At 39.0% G+C, this 13,357-nt stretch overlaps 1 protein-coding gene across 1 annotated transcript; it reads right to left on the reverse strand.

Moving 5' to 3' along the window:
- Nucleotides 1-9,074: 9,074 nt before the first annotated feature.
- On the reverse strand, nucleotides 9,075-12,830 carry LOC131314206 (isoleucine N-monooxygenase 2-like). Its single transcript, XM_058342712.1, has 2 exons — nucleotides 11,641-12,830; nucleotides 9,075-9,923 (listed from the first exon to the last, which is right to left on the reverse strand). The coding sequence occupies exons 1-2, from the start codon at nucleotides 12,727-12,729 to the stop codon at nucleotides 9,291-9,293; spliced, it is 1,722 nt and encodes a 573-aa protein (XP_058198695.1). The 5' UTR covers nucleotides 12,730-12,830; the 3' UTR covers nucleotides 9,075-9,290.
- Between the last annotated feature and the right edge of the window lie 527 nt (nucleotides 12,831-13,357).

Raw genomic sequence — 13,357 nt, forward strand, 5'->3', positions numbered from 1 at the left:
TCTAAGGCTTAGTACGGATCCTACAAAGATGATTCAAATCGTAAATTATTTTTAAAATATTTTTTATGAGTTTTTATAAAAAATTAGCACAATCCGATATCGATAAGAGCTGTTTCAGAATTCGTAGGGTGTTTTAAACTTCGTAGGGTGCTCTACAAATTACGAAACATCTCTAACTGATATCGGATTGAGCTAATTTTTTTTAAAAAAACATGAAGAATATTTTAAGAATAACTTCTGGTTTGAATCATCTTTGTAGGACCCATAATAAGTTCCAAATCACAAGGTGTGGCCTAAAGCCTGCTTGTGAATGCATGCATTTGAAAATTGTGTTTGGGCCACCCGTTACGATTTGATTACTTATTTGGGCACACCCTGTGAATGCATGCATTTGAAAATTTTTGGGCACACCCTGTTAATGCATGCATTTGAAAATTCGTTTGCCATTGCCATGCATGCACTTTGTGGTCGGTGTGGCCAAAAGCCGGGTTGTTCCCTAAATACGTTCCTAAATCGTCTTTAAGGGTTTTATGAGAAGTTCGGAGATTTCCGAAAATGAAAGAAAAATTGTTGTAACTCTAGCGAGAGAACTTGGAAGGTTTTTTCATCAATCAATAGTGAACTAGCTGGTGTGGCTCCCGACAAATAAGCAAGTTGTCGAATCTCGTATATTTTGTGTCTTGCTTTCTTTTCTTGTTTGATCCGTGAAAATCCCAACATCCGGTTGCCCTGAAAAGAGATAGTATTGTCTTTTTTGTGCCCATCACTAGTTTTGAGCATACCACATTTTGATCGGTTAGAGTTCATAAGAAGAAAATAGCATAATCAAAGCATATAATATCAATATGTACAACTATTAATTACCAATAAAAATAAATATATATGTACAACTATCTCATTATACCCATGACGGTTTCAAGTCCTGTTTGATAGTAGAATTCAACCATGGGATTGGATAACTAAGGTGGAGGTCTCCTCAAAATTCTTGTTTGTTTTGGTTTTGATGGGTGGGATTGCTAATCCTTTAGGACTATGAATCCCCCCTTTTCACCGGATTAGCCATCCGGGGAGGGGGGTGATAGGCGCGTAAATGTTCACATTAGCCCCCCTAATTTATCTTTGCTAAGTCTCATTTATATGATTAATTGAAGTTTTATGCTTTTATTCTTGTATTGTAGGTATCTAAAAGATTTGATAAAAAAAGCACAAAGTTAAAAATATTAAATGGTGTTCGAAGCGAACCATTGGAATGTTATATGGAGTCAAGAGTTAGTCCACGGGCATCACTGGAGAAAATGAATTGCAATTGCATTGATTGGGCCCAATGTTTATTAGTTGATGACTTATTGGTGGGCCAAACTAATATGGAGTACGGCTGAAAAAGGGAAAATAAGAAAAAAGGGCTTTTCAAGTGGTACAAGGCTGGGCCACTATTATAAAAGGAGGAAAAGGGATTTCAGGAAAGAGAGAACGGAGAAAAGAAAGGTTAGCAGCTTTTGGCCGGAAAAATAGGAAAAAAAGACAGCAGCTTTGAAAGGCTACTGCTGCCGAGAACAAAAGGACGAGGTGACTACGGATCTTGATTCCCACGCACGCATAACAGAGGGAGCAGAACGGGGGCTGCCGAGGCTTTCGTTTGTCTTTCGAGTTCTCTTTTCTTTCTTTCATGTTTTGATGCTTTGTTCAATTACTCGCATTCCGGTAACTAGTTTCAATTTCTGTTTTTAATATAAGTTTTTCGTTGGTTCTTGTTTAACTTAGATTTTCTGTTTATTTTTCATCTCGCACAATAGCAGCATGTTTCAAGTTAGGGTTTCTTTTATTTTATGCATAATGATCAGTGAGTAGTCGTTTAGGTAGGGTCGTGGGGTGATTAGCACACCGTGGCTAATTCAGGCACTGCTCCTTTTATCAAACTGTTAAATTAAATGATTTTCGATTGGAAAATACTTCCCGCGGACGAACCCGGGCATCGTCGGAGCCCATATGAACAGGAGAATGGGGGTCCAAAACTCATTCTTCGCTGCACATGGGTATACGGCGACCATAGGGTCTCGCATCTTGCGGGGTATCTATTTCAATCTAAAATTAAACGTTTTTAAGAACTCCAAACATAGCAGGTTAATCCGGACTAGTTACAAGTGCTATGAGTCCTACGACCGTACCTTCCTTTTAATTTTCTGAAAAGTACAATTAATTTTTAGGTTTTAGTTAATCTCAATCAATCGTCAAGGGGTGGCTACCTAAGAGCCCGTTTAAATTATAACAACCCGAATTTTTAGTCAGCACACATCACCGTCTTTGTGGATTCGACTCCGGACTTATCGGATATTATGCTGCGTCGATCTCCACCCTACGCTTGGGGCAACCCATTATTTTAGGTCTAGGATTTCGTCAAGCATTTTTGGCGCCGTTGCCGGGGACGGTTACGTGTGTTAAGAATTCGGGTAGTTATTTTTTATTTGTTTTCTTTTTAGTTCTTTATTTTTTTTAAATTGTTGAAAAAAAAAATGGCCGATTTTGCAAAGTGCTATGGAAGTTATACAAAACAATTTGATTGTTCAGTATCACTTCTTATATTTTATGGTTTGGCCTCAGAAAATCATTTTTCGCATATTGGTAACCTTGAGAAAGCTTTTGCTAGCGATGAAATGGCTCTTTTACATGTCTTCCCAAAATCTTTATGTGGTCGTGCTCAAAGTTGGTTTATTTTTTTGAGTCCAAGATTGACATGAAGTGAGATTGTCATACAGTTTTTCAAAACTTTCAATCCCTCGTATGAGACTCATATGCTTTTACAAGAACTATCAGATTTCTCTCAACAAGATGATGAGTCTTTGTCACAGTGTTGGGAGCGATTTAAATTTGTCGTATTCTCTTGGTCGAGTTATAATTGTGAGCTTGGCAGTCTTCTGGTTATCTTTTGCCGTAGTTTAAATCCTAAACCATGCCAGGTGGATTTTAGGTCCACTGATGAATTCTTGAATAAAAACCCTGAAGAGGCTTGGAATTTCTTAGATGAATTAACCCAAAAGCTCCAATTTTGTGAGTTGACTGAAAATTCTAAGAATACCAATTCTGATGGGTGGAAAAAAGAGGAAAAAGAGCCACTTCCTGAGGATACCAATTCTGAGGTGAGGGTAAAAGAGGAAATAGAACCGCTTCATGAGGATATCAATTCTGATGCGAGAGAAAGAGAGGAAATAGAGTCCTTTGTCATTAGTGAAGGCTATATGCCTTTTGATAAGCCCTAAATAGTGTAAATAATGGGGCTTATCTATCCCATTTTTCTACTTAGAGCAAGCGCTTTTTACCTGTTTCTATTTGATTTTGCGAGCAAGTTGTGTTTTTGTTGGAAAGTAGGTAATCGGAGCGAAAAGGACGTTTCCAAGGCTCCCAATAATCCTCGGAGGAATCCGGAAGCATTCGAGTACATGTGGCACGTTAGGAATCGCTCCCCGAGTCTCAAACGAAGTGATCAAAGCATGAAAGGAAGGTTCGGGGCTATCAAAGACCGGAAGAAAGAAGAAAACAGCAAAAATCAGCCAAAGAAACATGGGGTATCAATACCCCAAACATTGGGTATCAATACCAGGAAGCATGCTGTCCAGAGACGATAGAGGTATCGATACCTCTTTTAGGGGTATCAATACCCGGTGTCTGCGCGCGAACTTTTTAATGGCATTTTTGTAATTATTTTGTAAAAGGGGTATATATACCAACTTAAGCCCGACTTCAGGGCATGAAAGACCTACATCTTCTCTCTCTACCTCCCTCTCCTCTCAAACTCTTCATCTCTCTTCAAAGGAGATTGAAGAGTTGGGTTTTGAGGTATTTCATCTTCATTAATGTTGTAGGTACGGTTGAGATCTTTCGTAATCTTAAGTTTATTTTCGTTTTTGTCCATGAATCGTATTTATCTTTTTATGCTTGTTCTTCATTCTTGTTTTATGGTTGAGTAGTGATAAAGGCTTGGTCATGGGGTGATTTCTATCTCGTGACTTGGGTAGTTTAATGGCTTCTTTCATTTTTTGTACTTAATGTGGTTTGTGAATGGATTAAGTTCATTTTTACGTAACAAAACCTAGGGTTGTTAACCTCTTTGATTATATGTAGGCAATGACTTGATCTCTTGCCACATACAATGCTTGGAGCTATGTCACTCTAAGTGTTTGCCAAAATGCCTCAAAGAACTTGTTGAACTCTAATCTTTGGTCTAAACTTAGGGTTGTTAACTTCTTTGATGCCGTGTCGACAAGTCTCCTTGGCACACGGCATGCTTGGAACTCTGTCACTCTAGGTGTTTGATAAAATGCCTAAATGAGTTCTTGTCCATCTCCAAACCTTGTTGTATGAGTTAAACTTGATTTTCATGGTTAAATCTTCCGAGTGAGATCAAATGACAATGACTCTCACTTGAGTTATCGAAGAGAAGCATTGAATGACCTAAGTTATGGGCGGAATAAACCCCTAGACCTTGCCGCTTTTAATTTCTAGTCAAACTTCATTTTCAATCAAGTTAGGAGATAGAGAGAATTTCAATCACTCAAAAGTTGGCCATCTCAAAGCCGAACCTAAAGGTTGGCGGTCCTAACGCTAAAAACCCTTCGTAAATCAAACCTCCGGCCTAGCTCCATTGGCTCCCTGTGGATTCGACCTCGGACTTCCGAGTTTATTATGCTGCAACCGACCTAGCCCTACGCTTGGGGTGCTCTTTATTGGAACACACTTTAAGGTCGCAAGCACCTTTTGAGGAGTCATTGCCAATAGTTGCACTGAATAATCAAGTACTCTCGGCTCTAGATTGTGTCACCCCTGCTACTGAGTCTCCACTTTCGCAAGAGTTTTTAAATGTGGAACTGATTGATTTTCTTGGTGTTGATGAATTTAATTTAGTTTATCATCCATATCTTGTGGACTTTGTCAATACTTTGAAAATTGATCTAGTTTGGGCTGTACACTTGGTGGTATTTAAATGTTTAAAACGAATTCGGCAAATGTGCTACTCAAAATATCTTATCTTGTAGCATGGCCGAGTTCAATTCTTGATAAAAGGTGTAGAATGGAGTACTATGTTCATTGTCTTAGCTCTTGTTGGCATGATAAATGTTCGGAACCCACGTTTGGCTACACGTGCATAATTTTTTTTTTTTTTTGATGGTCTGATATAGCCACCCGTTTCTCGCTTGAGAAATAGGGAGAAAAGTAGTACTCGTGTCTTTCGCGTGAAGAAAGTGGATGATTTTTTTTATCTTTCATTTTATTTCTTATCTTGTTTATTTCTTTCAGTTATTTTTCTTGTTATTTTGGAGGCTAACATTTTGCAGGTTGTTCAATCCAAGTTGGGGGGTCTCCCTCTAAACGTCTTTTACTCTGCTTAGCCCTTCCTTTTCAAGGTGATATCTCTCCTCTCTTATACGTTTATGTTCTATCGTTATTTTTCATGCTTTCAATGCGGACATTGAATAGTTCAAGTTGGGGGGAGGAATCACTTTGTTCTTTATTTTGTTAAAAAAAATTGAAAAAATAAAAAATAGTAGGATTCTTTTTGCATGAGATTTGAAGACTGTTGAGATTGGCTCGTGATTGATTGAGTTTGAGATGTGATAGTCATTGTTTTCATATTGTGGTGGCATAGTAGTTCTTTTTGCTAGCTTGTCGCGAAGAATTGGTCATGGCATTTATTTTTAGCACATTTGCACTTCACGTCTGTTTGGGCTTTGGTTGCTTGTGAGCTGTGACTTGATTATTCTTGATGGCTAGTTTAGTGGAGACTTATACCCCATGTGAGTTTAGAGCCTTATCTTTTCTTGGAGTGGTGTCAAATAAACTCTTGTTTCTCACAAAAAAAAGTAAATTCGTTGTTGATCTCATTATTTTTGTTGTCAAGTGTTGGAAATGTTTTGAATTGCCTACTTATCTCTTGGATTTGAAAAATTGCATGGTTGTGTTGCCCATTGGAGAGGATTATAGGCCATCTTTGCTATTTAGAGCCGATTCATTTCTTTCTTTCATACATTTATCTCTTGTGAACCCATTTGAGCCTCTCGCATGATACCCTTTTCTTGTTGAGCTCCTCTATCTATACTGTGTCTTGAGAAGGCTTAGATAATTGTGTGGAGGTATATTTTTCAGAAGAGAGAGTAAATGTAGTGAATTGAGTTTTACTAATTGGTGATCTTTCCCATAAAAAAAACATAAAAAAAAAAAGAAGAAAAAAGTAAAAAGGGAAGACACCAGATTATTATGGGAAGGAGAAATTCTTGTTCTAAATGTGAGTTTGTGTTAAAGGTAGGAAAGAGAGATATGGCGGAGTTGAAAAAAAAAAAAGAAGAAAAAGAGGGCATGCATTGTTATATTTGCCCTATGTGAATTGTGGTTAATTAGCCTATTCTCGGATACTTGAATTTTTTCCTAGCCTTGAAATATTTTCCCTTACCTGATGTTATAACCCGAATTGAAGTTCTATTTGATCCTATGGGCATTGGGTTGTGAATTGGTGGATAGAGAGAATTTCCAATACTTGACATTCTGTTCATGAGATCGTGTGTCCACTTTATAAAGCCTTCTTTTCGTGTCAACTTATGCAGGATACTTTGCTTTCATTTACATAATTTCTGCCTGCACATTTTGAGTAATATGCACATTGTTTCGAGTGATTTTCATTTGTTGAGTGCATGACACGGTGAGATTTGAAGTCGAGACTCGGTCCGGAGAGAATTTTTAGTTATTGTTCACTTGTAACCGAAGCCCTTGTTCACACAAGCTGAGTATCGGTGCCATGACTTAATTTTCTGACTTGATAGTATCTAGAACTGTTTATGCCCGTTATCTCTTTGCGATGGCTTCATGTTCTTTGTTTGGGTATCATTGAGTTGTCTTACGGTTTTCGAATTTCATGTGAAAGGATCCGCGGTGTTTTGTGGATGATCACTTCTGAAAATCCTCACGAGACTTCACTCGTCCTACCGGGACAACCTAGGGGTTTAAAAGAACTATCGGTTAATTTATTTTCATTAGTTGTATTATTTATTTTTCTTGCTCGCGACTAGCAAAGTGTAAGTTGGGGGGTGTGAGAGGCGCGTAAATGTTCATATTAGCGCCCCCTAATTTATCTTTGCTAAATCTCATTTATATTATTAATTGAAGTTTTATGCTTTTATTCTTGTATTGTAGGTATCTAAAAAATTTGATAAAAAAAGCACAAAGTTAAGAATATTAAATGGTGTTCGAAGCGAATCATTGGAATGTTATATGGAGTCAAGAGTTAGTCCACGGGCATCACTGGAGAAAATGAATTGCAATTGCATTGATTGGGCCCAATGTTTATTAGTTGATGACTTATTGGTGGGCCAAACTAATATGGAGTACGGCTGAAAAAGGGAAAATAAGAAAAAAGGGCTTTTCAAGTGGTACAAGGCTGGGCCACTATTATAAAAGGAGGAAAAGGGATTTCAGGAAAGAGAGAACGGAGAAAAGAAAAGTTAGCAGCTTTTGGCCGGAAAAATAGGAAAAAAAGACAGCAGCTTTGAAAAGGCTACTGCTGCCGAGAACAAAAGGACGAGGCGACTACGGATCTTGATTCCCACGCACGCATAACAGAGGGAGCAGAACGGGGGCTGCCGAGGCTTTCGTTTGTCTTTCGAGTTCTCTTTTCTTTCTTTCATGTTTTGATGCTTTGTTCAACAGAGGGAGCAGAACGGGGGCTGCCGAGGCTTTCGTTTGTCTTTCGAGTTCTCTTTTCTTTCTTTCATGTTTTGATGCTTTGTTCAATTACTCGCATTCCGGTAACTAGTTTCAATTTCTGTTTTTAATATAAGTTTTTCGTTGGTTCTTGTTTAACTTAGATTTTCTGTTTATTTTTCATCTCGCACAATAGCAGCATGTTTCAAGTTAGGGTTTCTTTTATTTTATGCATAATGATCAGTGAGTAGTCGTTTAGGTAGGGTCGTGGGGTGATTAGCACACCGTGGCTAATTCAGGTACTGCTCCTTTTATCAAACTGTTAAATTAAATGATTTTCGATTGGAAAATACTTCCCGCGGACGAACCTAGGCATCGTCGGAGCCCATATGAACATGAGAATGGGGGTCCAAAACTCATTCTTCGCTGCGCATGGGTATACGGCGACCATAGGGTCTCGCATCTTGCGGGGTATCTATTTTTCAATCTAAAATTAAACGTTTTTAAGAACTCCAAACAGAGCAGGTTAATCCGGACTAGTTACAAGTGCTATGAGTCCTACGACCGTACCTTCCTTTTAATTTTCTGAAAAGTACAATCAATTTTTAGGTTTTAGTTAATCTCAATCAATCGTCAAGGGGTGGCTACCTAAGAGCCCGTTTAAATTATAACAACCCGAATTTTTAGTCAGCACACATCACCGTCTTTGTGGATTCGACTCCGGACTTATCGGATATTATGCTGCGTCGATCTCCACCCTACGCTTGGGGTAACTCATTATTTTAGGTCTAGAATTTCGTCAAGCAGGGGGCGTTACTAAAAATCCCATTCGGTAGGTTTGGAACAAGAAAGACAAAAATGACCTCATCTCCAATGCAAAAATGGCTCCCCTGCCATTTTTCACTCATCCATTTAAAAAACCCTAAAAAATGGAAATCCTACCGAATGAAAAAATTTTGAACCTCAGTCACCAGATTGTGTGTGATAGATGTTTGAGATAGAAAACATGCAGAGCTCGTCGGAATTAACTTCGTCCATTTTTCTTCTTCCTCTTTTTTTGTTCTGGTTGTCAATGGATCTTGAGAGAGAGAGAGAGAGAGAGAGCGGGGGGGGGGGGGGGGGGGGGGGGGGGGGGGGGGGGGGCTGTTGCTCGGCTGTAGCGACGAAAGAGATCGATATTATCAAGGCTAACAAATTATCTAGTGCTTTTATTACCCAATGCTTTTCTTATTCCAACAGAAAACTAGATGCAATCCAACGGCTCCTATTATTCCAACAGTAAACAAAAAAAATACTCCTGGTAAAACAATCCTATTATTCCAACAGTAAAAAGAAGAAGAAGAAGGTAAAACCTTAAAAATCGTGGTTTGAAATTGAAGTGCACACAAAAATAAAAGGAAAATAATGAAAATGGTGTTCTTATTGGAAGGGTAAAATTGGAAACAAGTAATTTAATCCTATCCTATCATAGCCAAAACAAACACGTTATTAATAATCCTACAATCTATTCTTGTGCAAAACAAACATGAATAAATGATTCATCTCCTCATTATTAATCCCACATCACTATCAATTCCAATCTTAATCCTATCTCATTACGAATCCCTTCAGAGTTGATGATACAAAGTTTCAGCCAACCGTGGCCGTGCTTTCGCATGGAGTGGTTCTGCGAGAAATAGGTCTTTCGCAGACTCCTTCAACTCAATCTTCGACACGGTTGGTGGCAACTCCCAAGAAAACCCTTGCAAGAGCCTAGCCATGAGCATGGTTGTCAGAGTGGACCCCAGAGTGACCCCTGGGCAACCACGCCTCCCAATGCTAAACGACAACATTTTCAAGTTGGGGTCCGTTAGCATCACATCGGAGCCGTCTCTCTTGAGGTGGCGCTCTGGTCTGAACTGGAGAGGTTCATCCCAAACTCTTGGGTTGCGCCCGAGCCCAAGGCGACTCAACAAAACATGGCTACCTTTGGGGATGAAGTAGCCAGCGATAGTGGCGTCGGCCATGGAGATGTGGGGGACATTAAAGGGATTGATGGGGTGGAGGCGGAACGATTCTCTCACACATGATTTGACGTAGTTGAGTTGTGAGAGATCGGATTCTTGGACCAGTCTATTCCTCCCCACCACTCTGTCCAGTTCCTCCGTGGCTCTTTCAAGCAGTGCCGGTTGATTTAACATCTCCACAAGTGCCCACTCCACCGCATTTGAAGGGTTGTCCACTGTTGCTAGCATCAACTCCTGAGAGTATGAGAGTGATAATGTGTTTGAGTATAAGCATATACATTCACATGACTTTCAGATTTCCTACCTGTATTGCATGAAGGGTCCTCTCTCACTCTTTCTTTCTTCAAAGGGAACGATATGCAACTATATATATAAAACCATTCAATTGAGCCGAAACACCCATTTTACATTTTGTTGCATTTCATCTCCTATATATGTCTATCACATAATTATTTATCTCCAAAATGCTACTAAACGCCTATGTGTTGCACTTCGCGAAGTAATACCTTTAATTAGTTACTGCCATTTTCTTATTTATTACGCAATGAAAATATGGACTTTATGTTCTTTTTTCTAGATTCACATGATCACAGAAACTTTGAAATCAAAAGAGCTCTATAAGCGTTAATACATCTCAATTTGAATTCATGAATTCATCAAAATAATGATTGTAGAGAAGTTTAATTAGCATCATTCGGTCTCATAATTTTTTTTTTTGGCCGAAAATGTATTCTCTTAAACTTTGGATACAGCTGTAACACCACCGTCATCATGTGTTGACGCGGTGTCATTTCACAAGCCATTAATATCTTGTGCTAGTAGCGACATCTAAAGACATTTAATCAACATATGCAAAAACAACTTTATTGAAGTCTAAGCCAAACTAATTAAGTACAACTTGGCGAATCATGGAAATTTGAAAAATCATTTAGAGGACACAAATGTAAAGTGTGTTCAAATTACCATAAATTATTACGATCAAGCTCTTTAGGTGGAAACCACATCGTACTTTATATAGGCTCTAATGTTGACGTACAAAATATTAAATTTCCTTCCAAGACAAGTATGTACGTGCATCAATTGTATTGAAACCCCATGTGGAGTTAAAAAAAACTTTTTAACGATGATACACTCTCGTGACTTAGACTAAGTATCTCGCAACATGCATGAAAATTGAAGAGTGAAACAATATCCCATGCAACAGGGATAACTTAGGAGAAGATGAATAGATAACGTGACATATTTTTTTTAGTCACACCACGTGCTAGCTATATATATACGTACTAGCTTAAACAGTACTCCGATTGTACTACATGCGTTGAACGTTATACTTTTTTTGGGGTCAAAGGAAATATTATAAAATACTAGCGAAACTGAGTAATACTACGAGAAACATATTACAAACCATTTTAAAATAGGATAAACAAGAACCAACTAGGTTATAAGATGACTAAGCCCCATGGCATCTGCAAGGGCAAACTCCCTCGCCGCAAATGGAATATCCTTAGTGACAAACAAATCCTCATCTTCTTGTTGTGAATGTTATACTTATACTTTGTTATTGTTGTACTACACTAAAAGTTGTTCAAACTTAAATTAATGTACAATTTAGTTATTACTCTAAAAAGTTTGCAAGCCTAAAGATTCTTTCAGCTGTACTATACTAAACATTGTACGAGCAAGACCTTACTCGTACAATGTTTAGTATAGTACAGCTGAAAGAATCTTTAGGTGGCTTTAGTCGCATGTTGTAAGTCTATAAAAACCCGCCTCCTAGTATTGTTGTTAGTGAGTGGTGAAAGTGAGGTTTCTAAAATTAAGGTAGGGCTTTTCGCTCTTGGTTTTTTTGGGGGCGGGGGGTGCAAATACTCTGGCTTGTGTGTCTAAAAGAGAGAGGGGGTGGGGGAAGGAGGCAAATACTTTGTGTGTGTACTAGCGAGAGAGATCTTACAACTAGTTGGGCTTTGATCTCATCTGGTGAGAGCAAAGGGCTACCATCTTTCTCTTTGAGCCCAATGAGGATGTCGAGCAAGTCATCTTGTGCAGTTCTGGTACCCTCTGTCCAATGTTTGATTCTCTCGTCGATCTCAGGATCTTGATACTTAGCCACACTTGCTGTGGCCGTCCTGATGATCTTCTCATGACCGTCCAAATCAAGACGGCGACGCAAGCATGGAAGATAATCAGACACACAGAAGGAGTAGAGGTATGCAAGAATTTTGAACAATGCAATCATATGCTCTTCTTCCTCCACCCCTGGCCCTCCATCCGCCCTTCCATTCCCGAAAAACCTCTTCCCGAAAACCATCTTCCTTATCGCATTCCCACAATAATGTTGGGCTGCGGCTCTCACATTCACCACACCCCTGGTGGTCGAGTCCATGGACTGATTATACACGAACCCAATGAGGTGGTCAGCTTCCTCGGTTCGTTTGCCCTCGAGCCACCGATGCTTTTGTGCTGAGAGAACTTCGGAAGCAAGAACTCTCCTCATTTTCTTCCATTGTTCTCCACCCGGGGTTAAGGCCGTTGTTAGATATCCTCTGCTCGTGATGTTTGCCGATAAGACATCCGGTCTAGAGGAGAAAACAGCGTCATGTCTTTTCAGAAAGTCGACGGCAATTTGAGGGGAGGTGACGGGGATGACGCGGACACCCCATAGATTGATGCAAATGATTTCGGCGTTCATGTCCTCCATCATTTTGTGTATTGTGCGGAATGCGGGCTTCTTTGTGAAGAGTAATCCTGGGAGACTTCCGACAATAGGCCATGGTTTTGGGCCTGGCGGAAGCGCAAGGGGCGTTGCTCGTCTCTTCCAAAGGGTGAAGAGAAGCGAAGCCGCAAGAAGGAGAGTTGAGCAAAAGCTCAAGAGAAATGGTGAAATGCCTTCGCTGGTTGGCATTTCGAGTGTTGTGGAGGCAATGGCAGGGTTTGCAGTGTGTATAGGATTGAAGAAAGCCATTGCCATGCAAAGGAGAAGAAGAAGAAGAAGAGTGGAGCAAGAGCTCGAGAAATTTAGTAAAATGGAAAAGTTTGCCATTTTGAGTAATAGGTGAAGATGTATGTTTTTGCAGTGAAGTGAAGATTTAAGTTTTTGTTGTAGTAAATTTGTTTCCTTTGGTGCCTTTTTATAGAGATTTTCCACAGCCCGATGGCAATGTGAATGCATGCACAACACACCAATGCAACGTGTGATACAAACAAATTAAAGATAACTCATTCTGTTTCATTTTAGTTTCACACAAATCACGCTTTGGAGTATTTGATTGCAACCACACATGAATTTTTCACTAGGGTATCGTACTTTTTCGGGGGAAAAAAAAAATTCTTGCCCTTTTCAGGCGAAAGCATCGTTTTGGATGTGCAAATAATCGATTTTTTGCTATAAAATTGAAGCTAAAAATCTAGATTGTTTGCGTGTGTCAAAGGTCCAGTTTCTTAAACTTTTAATATTTGAAGAGACTTTTTAAGTGGTTTTTTTGCTTAGTTGTTTGGGCTATCTTTGTACTCAGATGTTTTTTTTTTTTTTTTTTGTGACAAATAGAAAAGGCAACATTTTAAACCAAACTTCCATTAAAAAAAAAAAAAAAACACTAATGCTTTGTTTGGATTATAACTTGAAAAAAATTTATCAACTCAAAAAATACTCATTACCCTTATTTCTAATC

The sequence above is a fragment of the Rhododendron vialii genome, chromosome 13a (genome assembly GCF_030253575.1).
Source record: "Rhododendron vialii isolate Sample 1 chromosome 13a, ASM3025357v1".
Classification (NCBI taxonomy): domain Eukaryota; kingdom Viridiplantae; phylum Streptophyta; class Magnoliopsida; order Ericales; family Ericaceae; genus Rhododendron; species Rhododendron vialii.

Excerpts from the sequence above, each read along its gene's own strand:
- LOC131314206 (XM_058342712.1), bottom strand. The coding sequence starts at position 12,729 with ATGGCAAACTTTTCCATTTTACTAAATTTCTCGAGCTCTTGCTCCACT. Across the intron at positions 9,924-11,640 it reads AGATCAAAGCCCAACTAGTT|GAGTTGATGCTAGCAACAGT; the intron begins GTAAGATCTCTC and ends TCATACTCTCAG.